Source organism: Podarcis tiliguerta (assembly GCF_965153285.1).
Source record: "Podarcis tiliguerta genome assembly, chromosome: 2".
In the NCBI taxonomy this organism is placed as follows: domain Eukaryota; kingdom Metazoa; phylum Chordata; class Lepidosauria; order Squamata; family Lacertidae; genus Podarcis; species Podarcis tiliguerta.
This window is the reverse complement of record NC_139535.1, coordinates 107,873,854-107,894,459: the sequence shown is the minus strand read 5'-3', so window position 1 is coordinate 107,894,459 and position 20,606 is coordinate 107,873,854. Positions and strand designations below refer to the sequence as shown.

The following is a 20,606-nucleotide window of genomic DNA, read 5'->3' as shown; positions in this document are numbered from 1 at the left end:
CTGTCGCGGGGGTTCGAACCAGCAACCTTCTGATCGGCAAGTCCTAGGCTCTGTGGTTTAACCCACAGTGCCACCCTTAGGGAGCACTTAAACGCACACCCAACCTACTCTCAGCCCGTTGAGATTTCTTATATATACTTGATGCTGCTTGCAACAGGCAAAATATGCTAGCTCTTCTATTTGTAGTGAGGCCAGTAGTTCTTTTTTGACCAACTAGGCTTACTATATATCTAATCAAGTTTTAAATTCAAGTATGTGAGGAGTTACACCTTCTCCTTCATCTGGCCAAATCGTCTACCACCTACTAGATGTCAAGGGAAGCAGAAGCCTACTAAGGATATCTGGATTTTTCTGCTGCTACTGATCACACGATAAATGCACATCCAATAAAGTTGTACCACTCAGGATAAATGGGATAGAATTATCCATCATGTTTATCTAGTAATAAAGACAATCAGAAAATAGCTGAGATTGAAGAGGCATTTTAGGCCTAGTCTCCAGGGAATTTGAGCTTGCAGATGAGTAACTGGCTGCATGCCAACACATTAATCTTAGGAATGAGCAGGTCTACTGCTGGGGAAATGACAAGCAGCAGTTAAGGGGCAGAGAGAGTCAGCAAGCTACAGCAGAAGTGCTATTACCTCCCACGTCACCACTTGCAACATGACATGCCACTTCTACGATCTCACCAGAAGTTTTATTGAAAACTTTAAATACTTTGCAGACATGTTACACGACTTCCCAGTTGGGAACCTGGACAATATGAACCAATGGAAAATTTGATGCAGAACAATTTCCCCCTCAGCCACAGACTCATTAGTGCTCTTCAGCCAGCTTCTCAGCCTTTGCCACAGCTTCCTCAATAGGCCCCACCAAGTAGAAAGCCTGCTCAGGGAGGTGGTCATACTCTCCTGCGAAGGAAAAGATATGCAGCAGGTCAGACAACGAACTGTTCAGGAAAAGCAGCAGTTTGCCAAACTTGTTTCTGGGCAGCATAAAGTGCTGACATGCAAATCTGCCCAGTTCCCTTTTTGGGGTTTCCTTCCATGCTACGAAGGATAGAAGTGGTAAATCAGTATGAACTGCCTGGAGCCACCTGCAAGTCCATTGTAGAGGGCCATTTATGATTACCCCAATTACCATAAATTGGGTGCGAGAGCAAACTGCTGACATTATATAGCTGCAGGTGTGGAATGCTCTCCCCAGAAATTATACCTTCATTATACACCCTTAAAAGGTAAAGGAACCCCTGACCATTAGGTCCAGTCGTGGACGACTCTGGGGTTGCGGCGCTCATCTCGCTTTATTGGCTGAGGGAGCCGGTGTACAGCTTCCAGGTCATGTGGCCAGCATGACTAAGCCGCTTCTGGCGAACCAGAGCAGTGCACGGAAACGCTGTTTACCTTCCCGCCGGAGCGGTACCTATTGATCTAATTGCACTTTGACGTGCTTTTGAACTGCTAGGTTGGTAGGGGGAGGGGCCGAGCAACGGGAGCTCACCCTGTCACGGGGATTCAAACCGCCGACCTTCTGATCGGCAAGTCCCAGGCTCTGTGGTTTAACCCACAGCGCCACCTGTGTCCCACTATACACCCTTAGGAACCAGGTAAAAATGTTCCTCTTCAACCAGGCTGATTGATCTCCTATACCCACAGTGTTTGTGGGAAAGGGAAGGGTTGCTTTGTTCTTGCTTTTATTATGTACTTTTGTGTTTATTCTGTGAACTGCCCCGAGATCTTCAGACGAAGAGCAGCATACAAATTTAATAAAAAAAATACCAGGATAACTTCTTACCTGCCAGGATTGCTTGGAAGCCCTTGATGGTTTCCTTTAGGGGTACCAGCTTGCCTGCATGGCCAGTGAAAACCTCCGCAACCTGGAAGGGCTGGGACAGAAACCTCTGAATTTTACGGGCACGAGCCACGGTAAGCTTATCCTCTTCAGACAACTCATCCATACCCAAAATAGCAATGATGTCCTGGAGGGACTTGTAGTCCTAGAAAGAACACAGGCATGTGACCAAAAGCAGCAAAGGCACCCTGAAGGAGAACAGACCATGCACACCAAATCTACATTCTGCCTTTTGAACAGCCAGTGGTACTACCAGTGAGGGTAAAGTTTATTGGCACAAACCTCTGCAGAGATTATTTTTTGCACATGAGATATTAAGTAATTGTGTGCTTAATCCATCCTCCTCACCTGCAAAATCTTTTGCACCCCACGGGCCACATCATAATGCTCCTGCCCCACAATATTGGGATCCATGATACGAGAGGTGGAATCGAGAGGGTCCACAGCTGGGTAAATGCCCAATTCAGCAATGGCGCGAGACAACACGGTGGTGGCATCCAAGTGGGCAAATGTAGTCGCAGGGGCTGGATCAGTTAAGTCGTCAGCTGGTACGTAAATAGCCTGTGAAGAGAAAAGACTTACTATAGTGCCATATTGCATATGCAAACACTGCTCTGCCTCCTTTCTTTTAGCAAATGTTTTGTGCCACTGGGGAAGCGGTAATTCTGTATTGATCTGTTTTGGATGTTGTATGTGATACCAATAAAAGGTTTGATGATGATGACTTTAAATGTTAACCATCTGAAGGAAGAAAAACAGCTGTGTGGGATCAAGGGGGAGAGCAATAGGATGAAGTTTGTTATTAAACAAAGCACACAGTGAACTTTGTGGGCAGTTCTGCCATCCTTAGAGAGGGACTTGTTTTAACAGTTGTTACCTGCACAGATGTGATAGATCCCTTGCGAGTTGTTGTGATTCTCTCTTGCATGGTACCCATATCAGTTGCTAGAGTAGGCTGGTACCCCACAGCTGAGGGAATTCTGCCCAGCAAGGCAGACACCTGGAAGAGAAGAAATGTGCAGTAATTGAACAGCAGTGTGGCTGACAAATATAAGATCTTCTAGGTAAAGGTAAAGGGACCCCTGACCATTAGGTCCAGCTGTGACCGACTCTGGGGTTGCGGCGCTCATCTCGCTTTATTGGCCGAGGGAGCCGGTGTACAGCTTCTGTGTCATGTGGCCAGCATGACTAAGCCGCTTCTGGCGAACCAGAAAAACCGTTTACCTTCCCGCCGGAGCGGTACCTACTTATCTACTTGCACTTTGAGGTGCTTTTGAACTGCTAGGTTGGCAGGAGCAGGGACAGAGCAACAGGAGCTCACCCCGTTGCGGGGATTCGAACCGCCGACCTTCTGATCGGCAAGTCCTAGGCTCTGTGGACTATTTACACACCTGATAGTTACACACGACTGGCAAGAGCTGTAATTAGTTTTTCAAGCAGGCAGGAAACGAGTATGGCAAAAAACAGGGGTCCTAACAGGAAGAAGGCACCGAGAACTAGAAATTTCTGCCTTCAAGGGATAGGGGATCCTAAATACACCTGGAGACATCCAACACTCAGGACAGAAACTCACATTTCTTAAAGTCTGAGGCCTTCTCACTAGCAAGCTTAATTGAAGCTTCTGATGGAGGGTGACCTAGGATATCCAGCCTTACCTCAGATCCAGCTTGTGTGAAACGGAAAATGTTGTCAATGAAGAGCAGTACATCTTGACCTTCCTGGTCCCTGAAATATTCAGCCACGGTCAATCCAGTTAGAGCAACCCTGGCACGAGCACCAGGTGGCTCATTCATCTGTCCGTAAACAAGTGCGACCTGAAGGACAAGAGGAAATTCATTATGGCGTGGAAAGTTTCTATGCCCCTCATCAGCCCCTCCCAGGTCACACCAAGGTAGCTTCAAATGACATATAAAGTATTTCCTCCCAAGGCAGGCTCTTGCTACTACAAATGTTAACAAGAAAGCCTCTTCAGCCTGTGTACTTCAGTAATTCTGTTAGCTTCCTATGAGCATTTGGTGCAAGGTCCAGACTAGATATTCAGAATTCTATAGGCTAGTCTCAAACACAGCGACCAATTTCTGGTGAAAGCTACAAAATTCCCTTTCGAGATGGCAGACAAAGTCAACCAATACTGAATTCTTGGGGCCTAGATTAGTCCCTTCCCACCTGCGTAGCCAGAATAGCTTGCTCACCTTGGATGTGGTATCCTTCAAGTTGATGACTCCAGATTCAATCATTTCATGGTACAAGTCATTTCCTTCACGAGTTCTTTCCCCAACACCAGCAAACACTGAGTAGCCACCATGGGCTTTGGCAACATTGTTGATAAGCTCCATGATCAGTACTGTTTTGCCTACACCAGCACCACCGAACAGCCCTGGGAAAGAAAGTCAGTTTAGTATTCAGCCTTTGACTATGCACCCTCTATCATTCTCCTCCTTTTCCTTCTCAGAAATAAGAGTGGCTTCAGCAATCTCAGAAGAACGAAAGTCATAAATTTACTCATCAGTGAAGGAAACAAAGCCGTTGCCAGGATTTTAGGTTCTAACTGCCTAATGACAGAGGAACACAAATTGTTGGGGCAGGAGACCTGGGCATTCAAGGCACTGACCACCCTACCCCAGATAGAACCTATTCCACATGGGTCCTCTGGTAACTTACCAATTTTACCACCTTTGGCATATGGTGCAAGGAGATCTACAACTTTAATGCCAGTCACAAGGATTTCTTGCTCAACACTCATCTCAACAAACTCTGGTGCTTCAGCATGAATAGCAGCAAGTCTGCAAGAGGAAGATAGAAAAAAGACAGTTGGCCACACATTATGAAAAATTGTGCTCTTATATTGGGTATTCACAAAGTGCCCACCAATAATTCTTAAACCCAAGCCCCAGTTTGGTATTCACACACTGTGCCTGCTTTAGGCCAAGGAGTCTGCAACACCATAGTTTCATTTGTGTTTTAATCATAGAAAAACTGTCTAGTTTTAGCTCAGTAAGAGTTGGAGCAGAAAAAGCAGGATTTGAAATCTATACTCTAAGTTACAAAAGAAAAATGCAATATCTAAAATATGTATTTTGAACAAAACCTTTTTTATTTTAGATTATGTTTATTTTCATTTTCTAGCATGAAGTGCTAAAACTAATGTTCAGCAATAGTGATACAGGAACTGCTCCACAGCTAGCATGCTGCTATTAATTTGGTTTATAATTTAGCACTGCATTGCTTAGGCTAGCTCTTAATGGCCAGAAAATGCTTGTCCAGAACTTCTAAGAACAGCGAGATTAAAGAATGATCATGAAATAAATAACTGCTGGCATGGCTTCTGCCTTAAAATTCTCCAGACCCTCATAAACTGTAGGGGTGCTCTGCTATCTAAGCTCAACAACAGTTGAACATGAAGACAGCAAGAGTTCTATAAAACTGAAAATACGCTAATTAACATGCTTTTGCTACCAGCCTATGAATGGTTGCCTATCATTTAACCCTCAGATTCACACTTACTGTTTGGTTGTTATTGGGCCTCTTTCATCAATTGGCTCTCCAATCACATTCATGATTCTGCCAAGGGTCTCAGGTCCTACAGGAATTCTGATGGGTGCACCAGAGTCCAAAACCTTTTGGCCTCTCACCAAGCCTTCAGTACCATCCATAGCAATGGTACGAACCGTATTCTCACCTACAACGGAGAACAAACTTTCTAAGTTGCATTTCTCACTAAACCCAATGAGTTCAATATTTAGAGGGGGGAAATACTCCATGTTAATCCCCTGTGGTAAATTGCTAAAGGAAGCTTTACTTCTGTTTGAGAATGACATAAACATTGGGCATGGAAACAATGTACTTTCCATTTAACATACACAGAGAATAGAGCTAAAATTCAGTACATCGTGTTAACAGATTTATGACTGAAAAAGCACTTCAGTAAAGATTTATTTCAAGATTAGAACATTAAGCTCATTACAATCAGATACCAAGGTCAAGAAGGAAAGGCAAGGGATCTGTGTTTGAGAATATCAAATAGGTAATCTGCTCCTTATTGTGTTGGGCCATAAAATGCCAGTGCCCTCAAAAACTCCTACATTCTCCTGGGTTGGAGACTGATAAGTAAAATTGGGCCATAACACTAACCAATACCACCAGTCAACACGGCCCTGTGTCGAGATACCTTCTGGTTAGCAGTGGATTTAAAATTCCTTCTCAGATCATAAATATGGCTTCAGCAAGCTCAGAAGAACGAAAGTCATTTTACTGATCATCAAGGAAGGAAGAGTTAAAACATGACTAGAGAAAAGCCAAGGAATACAAATGGTGCTTACCTAAGTGCTGTGCTACCTCCAGCACCAGCCGTGTATCTCTGCCTTGCACCTCAAGTGCATTGAGGATCGGTGGCAGGGCATCATCAAACTGGACATCCACCACAGCACCGATGACTGCCACAATGCGCCCAGTGGCCACTCCAGCTTTAGCTGCAGGAGCCGCCTGTGCAGCATAGTTCCGGCCTAGAGGACAACCATGGCAGACATGACGATTAAGCAGTTATCACAGAGTATTTCCCCACCCCCAAGGCTGCAAAGGAAGCAAATGTGACAGGAGTTAGTTCAAGACTCCCACTCTTTTGGCCTGGAGAACCCGCTGAATCAAGGAGAACGTCAGGCTGTGACCTTGTAACCCTCATTCCCAAATCCTTGAGGTTACCAGTGTGAGACTGTCGAGAACAAACTGCTCCCAAGCACAAAACATGGATCCCTTTATACACCCATAAGCCAGTTTCCAGCTACAGAGATCCTCCACTCCAGCAATATATGCCTTTTCTACTTGTCTTCCTGTACACTGCAGACACTCTGCAAGGAATCTCTCTATGCTGGCTTAGTTGAGTCCAGCACTGGCAACCCAGACCCACCTCCCTCACTACTCCAGGGGCAACCCCCACCCCCACTTTCTGGCATAACCTTCCCTTAAAGCAGCGGTTCTCAACCTGTGGGTCCCCAGATGTTGTTGGACTACAACTCCCATCATCCCTGAGCTCTGGCCTTGCTAGCTAGGGGTGATGGGAGTTGTAGTTCAACATCGTCTGGTGACCCACAGGTTGAGAAAGGCTGCCTTAAAGGCCAGGCCCCTTCCACCTTGTCGAAGGTGAAAACAGAGGCACTGGTCTCGCGTGCTTTGGAAACTCTTGCACACCAAGGACCAGCCCTTTACCACCGCCACCCCGACACACTGCGGAAGCCTTTTCCCATCGCCATCTTCTTCGTCGGCTCCCCTGCAACAACCTCCTCTGTTAAAACAGGCCACCTTCGCTTCCCAGTTCCAAAAAAACCCGATCCTTGCCAGGGGCCACGCGTCGCGTAAAAGGGCAGCTTTCCGCTCTCACGTCCACGGGGCTTTCGCGTGCACACTTCCCCAACCGAAGCGCTAGGATTCCTACGTTAGAAATGCCTCCGAACGACGATTGCTGGGAGGAGGGGCCCGTGTCCTGCATGGGGGGCACAGACGCGTGTCGTCCCTCCCGCCCCAAATGAGAACTGAACCCGTAATAGAGAAGTATAACATTTAGGGTAGCAGGTAAAAAGAATTTGAACAGAAACACCGTGGATGTTAAGACCGGGAAGTTAAAATGCTGAGGGAATATTGCGAATTGAATTTGTTGAATTGTATGAAAATCAATTAAAATTTACGACAAAAAAGGAACAGGAACCGCGGGCTAAGTGGGGCTCATCCAGAGGGGCCTCTTATGTTTGCCCTCCCTAATAATAGTAATAATTTTATATTTAGACCATCTAGCTGGGTTTCCCCAGCCACTTTGGATGGCTTACAGCGCGTATATATATATATATATATATAGGAACATAATAAAAAGCCTGACTGCAGAGATTTGACTTAAGCCAGCAGGGAAGGCCCTGCAGCCTGAAAGGCAGCTCCTCCCGCCGCAGAGGAGCAGATGCGGCATAAGGATTTGCTGGGCCCACGCCGTCCTGGCAGCGCTTCACACCCGCCACTAGGCCCCAAGGTGACCCCGCCCTCGGGCGCCTTCCCTCGCCCTCCGCTCACTCACGGGCCTCGGTGGCAGCTGAGGCGACCCCGCCGCGGAGCTTCAGCAGGTCCTGGAGCGGGCTCGGCGCGCTCCGCACGCCCCGCAGCAGGGAGGCGGCCGAAGAGGCGCAGCAGCGACCCGCGAAGCCCAACATGGCGGCCACCGGCTGACTGAAAGAGCAAGCGCCACCGACAGCCTCAGTCAACTCCGGCTGAAGGGCGGGATGGCGCCGTCCGAGCCGGCTATTGGCCGGGAAGTGTTCGGCTCCCCGAAGCTTATTGGTTTAGCTGCCTTGTCACTCACCCGCTGGAGCAATCGCGGGGTGGGAAGGGCTAAGCGAAAGGGGCGGTTCCATGGGGGGGGGATATGCCCAATATGCCTATTGGGCCAGGGATCTGCTCTTTATCGCTATAGCTCTCCGCTACAGGCTAGAGCCGACGCCTTTCAAGGAAACTCGGCTTGATCATTGTTCGGAATTGTGGAAGTTCCCGCCCTTACGGATATGATTAGGGGAGGCGGGTTTAACTTTTAAGCGTATACCAAAGAGACTGGATTGAGCACGTGTCCCAGATTTGTCCTTGCTTTAAACGGGAAGTTTTCAACATTTTATTAGGTCGAAGGGACGTCTGGAGGGCCACCAGTAAAAGTGAACCAGTAATTTCAGATTCCAATTAAGTTTGATATAAATGCACGTGTATCTGCAAGAAAGGCTGTGATCCTACTTGAACACACTGATTTGAATGTGTGTAAGGGACGCAGGTGGTGCTGTGGTCTAAAAACCACAGAGCCTAGGGCTTGCCGATCGGAAGGTCAGCGGTTCGAATCCGAGACGGGGTGAGCTCCCGTTGTTCAGTCCCAGCTCCTGCCCACCTAACAGTTTGAAAGCATGTCAAAGTGCAAGTAGATAAATAGGTACCACTCTGGCGGGAAGGTAAACGGCGTTTCCGGGCGCTGCTCTGGTTCGCCAGAAGCGGCTTAGTCATGCTGGCCACATGACCCAGAAACTGTACACCGGCTCCCTCGGCCAGTAAAGCGAGATGAGCGCCGCAACCCCAGAGTTGTCCATGACTGGACCTAACGGTCAGGGGTACCTTTACCTTTTTAAGGCTGCACGTGTATTTCCAGGTTGATTTGCCTAAGATTGTCTGTTACATTTGTACTGCATCCTTCCTCCAAGGGTGTTAGGCTGCCACAGATCAATTTCCTTTCTTTCGTTTTATTTGCACAGCAAGCCCCTAAAGGCAAACGAGGCTGAGATGATGATTGGTTAAGACTCAATGGTGAACTTTCTAGCTGAATGTTGGACTTTGAATCTAGGTTTCTCCTGCCCAAGTCCATACTGGTAGACACTTTCCCAACCTTTTCAGTGTATGGCATCTGAAAACTATTATTGTGTAGCATATACTATGACAGAGGCAGAGATTTGGGTTTTCTAATTTTAATTCTCAGACTATTATACATTTACGTTACACTGGAAAAACAAATACAAGTAATTGAAGATCCTTATTTTTAGAAATGCAAGTGCCTGACTTCCAAACTCTACTGAGAAATAGCAACTGTGGGGTTGTTGAGGACTAGATTGGCAAGTTAAGACAGCCCTTTGAACAGGTATTTCGGACTTAGCTCTTCTTTGCAACCAGGACTCACAAGGAAAAAAATTAGTCTGCGGCCCTCTACTGCCCTAACCGACCTGTACAAGACAGGGAGACTTATAATCTTATTCAATTATCCAAGTCAGAGGAGGGTCAAGGAGAAGGAGTGGTTTATCAGGATGAAAGGCACCCATTTTGCCAAGATAGGTAACCCCAGCTGTGGCAGATTTCCATTAACGAAAGACTCTACAGTTAATAAATAAAGGCATCTGGTCATGGAGAGAACCAAGCTTGGAGTTATCATCTGTCCTATATTAGGGAAATGCTCTTGAAAAAATACACACTATTTTCTCCCATGAAGAGGCACACCTTCTAAGCTTGTAGAGCTAAGTCTAACAGAAAAGGGGGCTGAAGGAAGAATCCTGGTTTCCTTTCCTGCTGTGAGAGGCTGGGTTCCACGTAAACTGGTGTACTGAACCCAGGAGTCAGGGCTGGTTCTGTCTTTGCCCTGGAGATACTATGGAAATTAATAAATTAGAACAGGGCACCTGGATATCAAGACTCCCAGATTTTCTGGGAGAAAATATGTATTTGGTGCTTTTGGACAGAAAGCCAGTTGCTCATGTTGCCTCTCAATAATGTCAGGTCTACAGTCTCATGGAGATCAGAGTGCCAGGGTATCCTTGATGAGGCGCCGCATGGTTGTAGTGACAGAGGTTCCAAGTGAGTCAGTGATCTGGTAAGCAATCTTGTACAGGTAGGGCTGGACATCCCGCAGCCCCGTATCAAAGACATTGTCCACCTCAGACTGGGTGGGCATCTTGGGCAGGTACTCATGTCGGTTCATCACTTCTACAATGTTGATGATCTTCTCACAGAGCTTCTCACCAACCTTCTCACGACAGATCTGCCGCTCCTGCTCATTAGCCAGGCTCACCACGTTCACTTTGACCGTCCACACTTCCCATGGGATACACTCGTCAGAGAATGGCCACCGCGATTTCTTCTTCTGGTAGAACTCCAGCGAGATCTGGCCCATCCCATCATTGCCCGAGTTCCGCAGTGCATCCTGGGAATACAGAACCACCAATTATAACAATGCTGATTCCCAAAGACGTTCACAACATATAGAAATCACTGCTCCCTGCACCAAGAATCATGCTGTGCCTCCACATTCAAGGTGGATAGACAGTTGTATGGCCAAAATTTCATATGAACCGAAAGCTTTTCATAACTCTGAAGATCAAGCACGTTTTCTTAACTCCCAAGACTGAGAATTGCTCAAGGCAATATTTGCTAAAAGGAGTTAACTCTGGTTCCAGTCATCAATCAGCTGGATGGTTTTACACTATACAAGACCCTCTCTTTCTACATTCATTCCAGTTCTTTCCCTTCAGCCCTACATGGGCATTGTCATTCCCTGTGCCTGTCATCCATTTTACTTTCTCATATATTACCAAATTTCAAATTTAAACATCCTGCTGCTAAGTTACCAGAATGCAGATTAAAAAATATGTCCTCCAAATTATGTACATTAATTGATAGTATGTGGGAGTTGTATGATAGAAATCTAACCCAATTCCACTGAACAGTTGAGCAAAACAGTGTGCTTATAAAACTGGAGACAGAACTCCTTGGTGTCCTAAATCCCCTTATTTAAAAAGGTAACAACTATCACCCAGCCATGCTGTACAAAACACTTGTTAAGATATGTGGAGAAGCATTCCATGCAGACATGGGGACAACTGCAATAAAGACTTGCTGGACACAGAAAAGGAATGGAGTTCTAGAGCAGGTTTATATGGGACGAGGTGATTCTGCAAACTATCCAGTAGCAGGCTATTTAGGGAAATGAGCCTGGAAAGAACTTGATCACCAGTGAAGGTGGCAAAAGACCAGCGTCACATGTTCCATTCTTTTGGTCACTGCCCAAACCTTGGTGGCTCAATTGCATTTTGGAAAAATTGAAGTTTTTGAACCGTCTTCATGGGAAGTCTCATGTACTTAAAAAAATAAATAGTGAGTAATAGCAAGCATTACCTTGAATTCCCCAACAGCTTTTCTCAATGCCCGGTCAAGCTCATCGGAAGTAACTCTAACATAGGTAAAATCAATGAAGTCACAGTCAACATCTTGTGTGCCGACTGTCCCAATGGAGTAGGTCCCTTCTTTCTTGTAGTGGAACTTTCCTGTGCTGCGATGGAGCAATATGGTGTGCAAAACGGCAAGCATCGCTTCTTCAATCTGGCGCCCCTCCACTGATATCTCCAGTACCTCTGAACGGCAGTTCATCCTGGCTTTTGCAAAGGAAAATAGATAAGCTGCCCTCCCATTAAAAAAGCAGTGCAACCAAAACAGAGAATGGCAATATTTATGGAGGGTAGGAATGCCCAACAGCAAAGTGTCAAGCTATGAAAGTGAACTGAGATGGTTTTAAATGAAAATAACAAGCCTGGGATAAAACAATTGTACAAATGGGAGAAGAGCGGGATTTTGGTGGTGAAGGAGAATAAAAACACTTGATTCATTTTCTTCCTCTGCAAGGAAATCAAATTATCAGTTTAACACAAAGAACAAAATGGCAACACAGATTTGTTTTGTCGTCTTTCTTCCACATCAACAATGGAATTCCAACTCCAAACTCTCTTTCCCTCAGAGAATTATGGACACTGTAGTTTACCCCTCACAATATTACAATTCCCAGAAATCCTTGACCGAATTACAATGCTCAGAATTCTTTGAGGGGGGAAACGTGCTTTAAGTGTGACTTAAAGGTAGACCTTAATGTCAAATAGCAGCTGACTTCAAGCAAGTGTCCAGATTGCCCTCTAGTGGTTTCATGTGTGGCTTCAGTTTGGAACTGCACCTGAATATGCTGAATTTCATTGCGGCGATTCCTCGGTGATCATTTAGCAATACTTCTGCTAGTAAGCTTAGATTATTTTTGTTAACAATTCAGAGGTTTTATTATAATGAGAAACAGCACCGAAAAATAGCTTATTTTCCTTCATCACTTTAATCCATGCTTCATATATTTTAATCTGAATTTTAAAATATCAGGAAAGACACAGATATAGCCAGACTGTAGGCTTCCTATCTATTCCTGATTTAATACAGTTGTGCCTCGCAAGACGAAAAGAATCCGTTCCGTGAGTCTCTTCGTCTAGTGGTGTTTTCGTCTTGCGAAGCAAGCCCATTAGCGGATTAGGGGATTAGCGCTATTAGCGGTTTAGCAGCTATTAGCGGCTATTAAAGGCTTAAGGGATTAGCAGATTAGCTGCTAAAAGGCTATTAGCAGCTTAGTGCCTTAGAAAAAGGGGGTGGGGAGCGGAAAAAAAACCCCAGGAATCGCAAGACATTTTTGTCTTGCGAAGCAAGCCCATAGAGAAATTCGTCCTGCGAAGCACCTCCAAAACAGAAAACCCTTTCATCTAGCGGGTTTTCCGTCTTGCGAGGCATTCATCTTGCGGGGCACCACTGTATTAAAACTGAGTGTGGCTAAACAAGAAACCATTGCTTGAGTCCCAGAAGGGGTGGGAGAAATACCCTGGACTTTTGCTCAACACTTCTAAGTTCATACAAAAACCTAAGTAGAATTAAAAGATGCACAGATTAATCCTGTGAAACTAGCTTGTGCATACCATCCTCCCTGAACTAGCCTGAACAGTCATGTGAACAGTTGCCCAGGGAAGGAGTGTTGTAGGAAGGTGCTCCCTAGGATGAACAGAAAACAGAACTTTTGTACTTTTTGGAAATGTGCAGAAGAAGGAATTTTGGAAGGTTCAGCAGTTCTTACCTTCACAGCACTGCCTGTGCAACGTTGTATACAATCCTATGTAACTAATTTATGTAACAATGCATTTTAGGAATGACCATTTTCCCATAGAAAATACAGGGGCAGCAAATGTTCCATTATGGAAAATATTTCATGCCAGGTCACTGCCTGAGCCCCTTTAGAAGCAGTCAAGCATGCAAAGAAATCAAGCAGAAGCTCTGCCTATCATTTCATCTGCATGCCAGAAAAAAAATTAATGTGCTTATCTTTCGCAGGTCAGCAGGTCAAGTAAAGTACACTCTCTAGGTTGTGATCTGACAACTTGAGAAGCTATACTGAGCTACTTGGCAAGATTGTTGTAAAAACAAATAACATAGTGCATGATTAAAGCAAGGTTGCCAGAGTAAGTGGGAAACCAGCATTCAAATCTCTGCTCAGTCATTAAGCTCACTGGGTGACTTTAGGACAATCACTACCTCTCAGTCTAACTTACCTCACTAGTTGTTGTATAGATAAAATGGCAGAGGAGAACCACATACACCTTAAGAAACTCAGAGGAAAGGTGGGATATAAATGTAATTAATTATAATTGTGAGTTCTTAAGAGGTGCCATTTAAGTACAGTGCCAGATTACTCAATAGGCATGTGCTTAGGGCAAAAGCAACACAGCCCTCCACCCAAAAAACCCATGTAGGCATTTTTGAAAGAATATTATTTTTTAAACCCTTAAATCTGCCATCATGGGGGAAATCAGAGCTTTGTTAGACTTTCTTACTCTCCATTACACTCTTCCCCCATTTTTCTGCTCCCTTTTTATTACTTATCTAAAACAGGGGGCGTCCTAACTAACATATATTTAAATAAATACGAGAAAATTAGATCCTTTCATGTGTTGCACATGTCATACACACATGCATGTTGCAGCACACATAGAAGTTCTGCGTCATTTTGAAAAGCAACATTTCATTTTACAGCTTAGTAATATTTTTTTTTGTTTCGAATCACATATGGAAAGAGCAGACCCTGCCCCCTGACATCATTCAGACCCACTTAGTTCCCCTATTTTCCAGTGACAGTCCCAGTTTCTGATTTGATCCTGGAATAGCTTGCTTTTCCTTAGAATGTCCCTATTTTCATCAGAGAAATTTTGGACGCCCCTATTTTCATCAGAGGCATTTTGGAGGGTATGGAGTTATGTGACCCCGATGCAAAGGAGATACAACCTTTAGAAGACATCTGAAGGTCGGCCGTTCGAATCCCCGCAACGGGGTGAGCTCCCGCTGCTCGGTCCCTGCTCCTGCCAACCTAGCAGTTCGAAAGCACGTCAAAGTGCAAGTAGATATATAGGTACTGCTCCGGCGGGAAGGTAAACGGCGTTTCCGTGTGCTGCTCTGGTTCGCCAGAAGCGGCTTAGTCATGGTGGCCACATGACCCTGAAGCTGTACGCCGGCTCCCTCGGCCAATAAAGCGAGATGAGCGCCACAACCCCAGAGTCGGTCCCGATTGGACCTAACGGTCAGGGGTCCCTTTACCTTTTCTTATTAATAGTGAAATTATTATTAAGCTCTAACTTAAAATGATTTTTTATTCATAACAAACTTAATAATGCAAACACATTGGCATTTGGCAATAACAAAAGTTCCTTTAGAAACGCAATTTACAAAGACACATAGTCTAGTCTCTTAGAAACTTGCTATAATAGGTGTAAATATATGATGCAGACTGCTAATAATTATAAATAGCAGAATGTAGGCACCCTATATATAGTAATTGGCAAACCAGTGATATTTTGGCAATGTACAGCCAGTTTTTCCCCCTTGAAATTTTTTTGGGCCCCCCAAGAGAGCGAGGCCCTAAGCTATAGCTTGTTTAGCTTATACGTAAATATGGCACTGCTCGCCCCTTACCAGTTTTGTGGCTTATCAAGGCGCCATCAAAGGCCACGAAGCCACCGGCGCGAGCGGGTGGCGACGGTTGGTTACCAAGGCAACCAGCAGGCCGAGGGGAGGCGAGCTGTCCCCCAACCCCCCTTTGAGAATATGAACTGGAGACTCACCTGCTCTAACCGCTGATGCTTCCCAGGCCGAACAACTTAGCCCTCGGACCAGCCCAACTAAAGGTGAATGGGAAGGGGGGGGAGACCTATAGCCTCTTAACGCAAGCCGATGCTATTCTTCCTGCCGCATCCTCTGAGATCTATGTAACGATAGAGGGGTTGTTACCTAACCGATGCAGCTCGTTTTAGGCGTGGCTTCACTCCTTTCTCTCTTCTAGGGCTTTGGGAATGCACGCCTCCTCCCCCCCCCCCCCGTCGCTCGTGGTATGTTCCAACAAAACAAAACGACGCGCAAGGAAAACGGAACGTCACAAGGGCGCCACTTCCTGGTCCTGCGGAACGGACCAAGCTCTCTGCTGCCATCTATAGTTCCGGCGATGGGATCGTGCTGTCATTTGAAAGCTTTTGGGGCTTAAAAAAATACCCACTTATGTATACATTAAAAATACCTAAAGTTTTTTTTTAAAAAAAAAATCCGTATAAGGACCGAATTCTGTGTTGCCACCTATAGTTCCGGTGATGGGATCGTGCTGTAAATTGAAAGCTTTGGAGCTTAAAAAAATACCCACTTATGTATACATTAATAATACCTAAAGGTTATAAGGGCAATGCCTTTATTAGGCTAACTATTAAATAAAAATGCAAACAAAAGAGTGTGCAAGCTTTCAAGTTTTCCAGAATCCATCAAGCTAGATGGTAACAATCCAAAGGAGGGCGGGCTTCTGTACAAAGTTCAGTATAAAGACATACCACCGTCGTTGCCCGCAGGCTTACATTCCAGTAGATTTATGCTTTTGAGGATCAGGACATTGGGAGTGGGAGGTTTCCAGTGATGAACCACACCTTGGGGTGCAGTCCACACTGGAAACCGCTTTTGCTGTGCTGGTACTTTTCTCAAACGCCATTGTCACGATGTATGATACCTTGTTTATAACGCCGTTCCATGCCACGTGCAATTGTAAAGCAGAATAAAAAATGGGAAGTTCTTAGTTCGCTGCACTGTCTTTATGACGCAGTGTGAGAAGTGAATCTTGCATGCAAAAAACCAAAACCACTTGCGTGCCCACGTCCACACACAAGTCATGCAAGTTAACGGGCAGAACTCTCTCCACTAACATGCACAGGAGGGGGGGCGGGGAAGAGGCTGAATCTGAAGAAATGGCTATGGGGAGGGAAGAGACTCTTATACACATCCTATCATCCTTGCTGGAGAGGGTGACACCCTGCCACAACACACACAACCCACGTTGTTTCTGGCAATATAAAACCCCTTCCCTTTCTCCACCTTCAGTCGCCAGTTAGTGGCTACTAGACCTCTCATGATTCTAGACCTCTCTAATACTAAAGGTAAAGGTAAAGGTACCCCTGCCTGTACGGGTCAGTCGTGACCGACTCTAGGGTTGTGCGCTCATCTCACTCAAGAAGCCGGGAGCCGGCGCCGTCCAAAGACAATTCCGGGTCACGTGGCCAGCGTGATGAGGCTGCACTGGTGAGCCAGCACCAGCGCCGCACACAGAAACGCCGTTTACCTTCCCGCTATAAAGCGGTACCTATTTATCTACTTGCACTTAGGGGTGCTTTCGAACTGCTAGGTGGGCAGGAGCTGGGACCGAACGACGGGAGCTCACCCCGCCGCGGGGATTCGAACTGCCGACCTTACGATCAGCAAGTCCTAGGCGCTGAGGTTTTATCCACAGCGCCACCTGTGTCCCTCTCTAGTACTAGACCTCTCATAATTCTTTTGAATTATGGTGCTGGAGCAGACTCTTGAGAGTCCCATGGACTGCAAGAAGATCAAACCTATCAATTTTTAAGGAAATCAGCCCTGAGTGCTCACTGGAAGGACAGATCCTGAAGCTGAGGCTCCAGCCACCTCATGAGAAGAGAAGACTCCCTGGAAAAGACCCTGATGTTGGGAAAGATGGAGGGCACAAGGAGAAGGGGACGACAGAGGACGAGATGGTTGGACAGTGTTCTCGAAGCTGCCAGCATGAGTTTGACCAAACTGCGGGAGGCAGTGGAAGCCAGGAGTGCCTGGCGTGCTCTGGTCCATGGGGTCACGAAGAGTCGGACACGACTAAACAACAACAACAGACTTCACTCTCCCAAGTACAAGTTTTCTGCAGGGTCCCCCAGAAACAGCTGGGAATCGGGCAGGGCGGAAGGAAGCCCACCACCCTGCTAAGAACCTGTGGGGAGGGGGCGCGAAAAAGGCAGGCCTAGCGCCACAAGAACAGTACATCTTACGTATTCAAACTTTGCAGCGGCGGAACGTTGCCACCTGTCCCTCGCCTGCTCAGCCGGACACTTCCGGTCACTGGAACGGAGGCGGAAGCTGAAAGCGCGCGCAGGCTCAGAAAAGGGCGCGTGGCGTCACCGGAAGAGGCGGGGCAGAGAGAGGAAAAGAAAGAGGAGGGGGGAGAGAGAGGAGTTTGAGCGGGAATTCTGAACTGCTTCCTCGGAGCTGTAGGTTCTGGGCGGAAGTGGAGTATTATTTCTGACTTCATTCTCTGACTTGGGAGGGTCTGAGGGCTTTCAAAGTGCAGCATGAAGTCTGGATCGGGGAAGGAATGGTCTTTAGGCTAAGGTTGCCAGATTTATTTCAATGAATCCCGGGACACTATCAATCAATCAATTAATTTTTTTAAAAAAGAGGAAAAATGTTATTAAAAAAATAAAGAAGTAATATCTTCTCTTCTGTGGTCTCCTCTGTTACGCGGCCTTCCTCTGTGTCCCGGCCTTTCTTGGAGCGCTAGCCGTGCTCCCCCCCCTTGCACTGCGATCCCCTATAGTCTTACTCGGGAGTAAGCGTTAACAGAACCCCCCCTCCTCCTGCTGCTGCCCTGCCCATCTGTCTGGGCGTCTCCTGCGCAGGGATCGTCCCCTGGCCGCCCATCCCCACCGTACTTACCACCCCAGGCCGCCCATCTGCAGCCACATTATCCTTTCTTTTATCAGATCAAAATGATCAGACAACAGCAAAGGTTGCTAGGTTTATCGAGGGTGCAGTGAGATTAAGGGCCACTATCTGAACGATAATCTTAGTCATTTGATTGTCCTTTTTACCCATTGTTGTCTTTTAATAATAATAATAAATTTATTATTCATACCCCACCCATCCGGCTGAGTTTCCCCAGCCACTCTGGGCAGCTTCCAATCAAGTGTTAAAAACAATACAGCATTAACTATTAAAAACTTGCCTAAACCGGGCTGCTTTCAGATGTCTTTTAAAGAGAAGATAGCTGCTTATTTCCATCTGAAGGGGGGGCGTTCCACAGGACGGGCGCCACTACCGAGCAGGCCCTCTGTCTGGTTCCCTGTAACCTCACTTCTCACAATGAGGGAACCGCCGGAAGGCCCTCGGCACTGGATCTCAGTGTCCGGGCTGAACGATGGGGGTGGAGACGCTCCTTCAGGTATATATTGCTTGTTTTATGTTGCTATGGCCGTTGGCTAACACAAATAAAGTCTGTCTATCTGCACTGTAGCACGCCCAGTCAGTGGGTCCGGGGCAGAGCTGGCGGCGAGCAAGCGGGAGGAGGCACGCTTGGGCCAGATCGTCCACAATGGCGAACGACGAGCTGGTCAACAAGCTGAGCCGCTGCTTGCAAGTTCAGGAGCACAATGGCGCAGCCGCTGCTGCCCAAGCACCACCCAGAGGCTGAGCCGATGGCCTTGGGAAGCGGTGCTGACAGCGAGCTGAGCCCAAGTTGCAGTGGTGCACCAAACTCAACGACCCTGCGCAGCTTTCGCCCAGCAGCAGCGCCCAACACCATGTCTTCGGCCCCTACTCCGAGTCCCTATATGATGTGTCTTGTGTGCAACACATCATATGGGGACTTCCAGCGAGGCAAAATGGCGGGCATCACGGTAGTAGGCAGCTCCTGAAACTAGCCAGAGCCAACTGCGCTACCAGGCTGATTCCAGGCTGCTGAGACTGCTGCTGCCATGTTTCCTGGGGACATTAGATGAAATCTGGAGACATTCCAGGGATGGAATTTGTCTGGGGACAAATTTGCAAATCTGGGGACTGTCCCCAGGAAACGGGGACGTCTAGTAACCCTACTTTAGGGTGGAGAGACGGTCATTGGTAAGGATATAAAAAAGCACCATTTTCTGTTCTGAGCTTTGTTAGTTGCATGCAGTCGCTAGAACGCGCCACAACATCCTCCAAGTGACCTCAGGGAGCATTTCAATTTCAAATATTCTGATAATTTCTACTTTCAGTTAAGTATTTTGATTTTTGTTAAATTTACTTGATGGGAGGCAGTCCACCCATGGTTGGAAGAGACCAGTGCTATTTTTTCTAGTAAACGAGGTGCCGGAATTCACCCTGAACACACCTCCCTTGTTTTCTCATAATGGCAATGGTGCCCACCTGAATGGTGGTGCCAGAACTGGGTTCTGGTGATTTCCGCCAGGAAAAATAAGCCCTGGAAGGGACCCCAACAATTTAAAGTGTTGGTGATGACCTTTAAAGCCCCAAACGGCCTCGGCCTAGTATACCTGAAGGAGCGTCCCCACCCCCATCGTTCAGCCTGGACACTACGCTCTAAACATTCCACTCCTCTGTGAGACGCAATGGTCCCAAAAGTACAAAAATATTGCAGTTTTCCAAGAGCATTTTGTGAGCATCATTGATGGGTTGGAGAGATCACTCAAAGGAAATGGCAACATAAGGAAACAGGCCTCCCAGCTACATTCTGCTGCCACCAAAGCTCAATTCATCATTGCTCTGATAGCCAAGTATTCTGCCTTGGGACCTGGGGCAAATGCTCTGCAGTTCTAAAATCCTGCACCTGCTCCATTGTTCAGAGCACATCAAACTGATCCTTAGACCAATAACAACTTGCCACAGTGATGCAGAGCAAGTTGCTACAGAGCTCATGGAGGATGTCTACAAGATTGCTGAGGAAGTTGGAGTGGAATTAGTGGTGTCAAGATTTGTTGGAAGACAGCAACATGGCTCCAGCGTTCAGCCCTTTAGAGTACTGGAAGAGATTTCTAGTAATTCCTTACTTGAACTCTTTAGTGTCTTTGTTAGAGCAACGTTTCTCAGAAGAACATTCACCTGCCTTTTCAATTTTGGCTCTACATCACCTTATGTTGGAGATGAGCGTTCAAGATGAAAGCCAAGAAGTTTTGATAAGTTGACTCCAAAGCTGAACTATGGTACTCCGTGTGGAAGGAGAAGAAACTCAGCAAAGAGCAATTAAAAGAGCTGAACATAACAGACCTAGGAAAAGAGGCGGAAATCTTTTACTCTACAACAAAAAAAGGCACTGCTCATCTTTCTTG

At 46.5% G+C, this 20,606-nt stretch overlaps 2 protein-coding genes and 1 long non-coding RNA gene across 7 annotated transcripts; 1 reads left to right on the top strand and 2 right to left on the bottom strand.

The window, feature by feature from the left end:
* Nucleotides 1-675: 675 nt before the first annotated feature.
* On the bottom strand, nucleotides 676-8,185 carry ATP5F1B (ATP synthase F1 subunit beta). Its single transcript, XM_083427636.1, has 10 exons — nucleotides 7,907-8,185; nucleotides 6,171-6,353; nucleotides 5,356-5,530; nucleotides 4,513-4,634; nucleotides 4,044-4,228; nucleotides 3,507-3,665; nucleotides 2,729-2,851; nucleotides 2,200-2,412; nucleotides 1,795-1,996; nucleotides 676-911 (listed from the first exon to the last, which is right to left on the bottom strand). Exons 1-10 carry the CDS (start codon nucleotides 8,037-8,039, stop codon nucleotides 817-819), a joined length of 1,590 nt encoding a protein of 529 aa, XP_083283762.1. The 5' UTR covers nucleotides 8,040-8,185; the 3' UTR covers nucleotides 676-816.
* Nucleotides 8,186-9,307: 1,122 nt separating this feature from the next.
* Nucleotides 9,308-17,627, bottom strand: ATG101 (autophagy related 101). Of its 5 annotated transcripts, none has more exons than XM_083428058.1 (3): nucleotides 17,556-17,627; nucleotides 11,518-11,770; nucleotides 9,308-10,546 (listed from the first exon to the last, which is right to left on the bottom strand). In XM_083428058.1, exons 2-3 carry the CDS (start codon nucleotides 11,767-11,769, stop codon nucleotides 10,142-10,144), a joined length of 657 nt encoding a protein of 218 aa, XP_083284184.1. In that variant the 5' UTR covers nucleotide 11,770; nucleotides 17,556-17,627; the 3' UTR covers nucleotides 9,308-10,141. The 5 variants fall into 5 exon arrangements, with proteins under 5 accessions (XP_083284184.1, XP_083284180.1, XP_083284182.1 ...); XM_083428054.1 differs by lacking the exon at nucleotides 17,556-17,627 and adding an exon at nucleotides 15,309-15,621 and having other exon boundaries at nucleotides 11,518-11,774; XM_083428056.1 differs by lacking the exon at nucleotides 17,556-17,627 and adding an exon at nucleotides 15,309-15,450.
* LOC310671790 lies at nucleotides 15,267-15,959 on the top strand. Its single transcript, XR_014508196.1, has 3 exons — nucleotides 15,267-15,371; nucleotides 15,527-15,785; nucleotides 15,905-15,959. It is a non-coding gene; the product is annotated as an uncharacterized lncRNA (long non-coding RNA).
* Nucleotides 17,628-20,606: the final 2,979 nt, after the last annotated feature.

Coding starts and splice junctions, on each gene's coding strand:
- ATG101 (XM_083428058.1), bottom strand. CDS start 11,769: ATGAACTGCCGTTCAGAGGTACTGGAGATATCAGTGGAGGGGCGCCAG. Junction 10,547..11,517: donor AAGCTGTTGGGGAATTCAAG/GTAATGCTTGCT, acceptor CTGTATTCCCAG/GATGCACTGCGGAACTCGGG.
- ATP5F1B (XM_083427636.1), bottom strand. CDS start 8,039: ATGTTGGGCTTCGCGGGTCGCTGCTGCGCCTCTTCGGCCGCCTCCCTG. Junction 3,666..4,043: donor TGAAGGATACCACATCCAAG/GTGAGCAAGCTA, acceptor CTTGTCCTTCAG/GTCGCACTTGTTTACGGACA. Junction 2,413..2,728: donor GATCTATCACATCTGTGCAG/GTAACAACTGTT, acceptor TTCTCTTCACAG/GCTATTTACGTACCAGCTGA.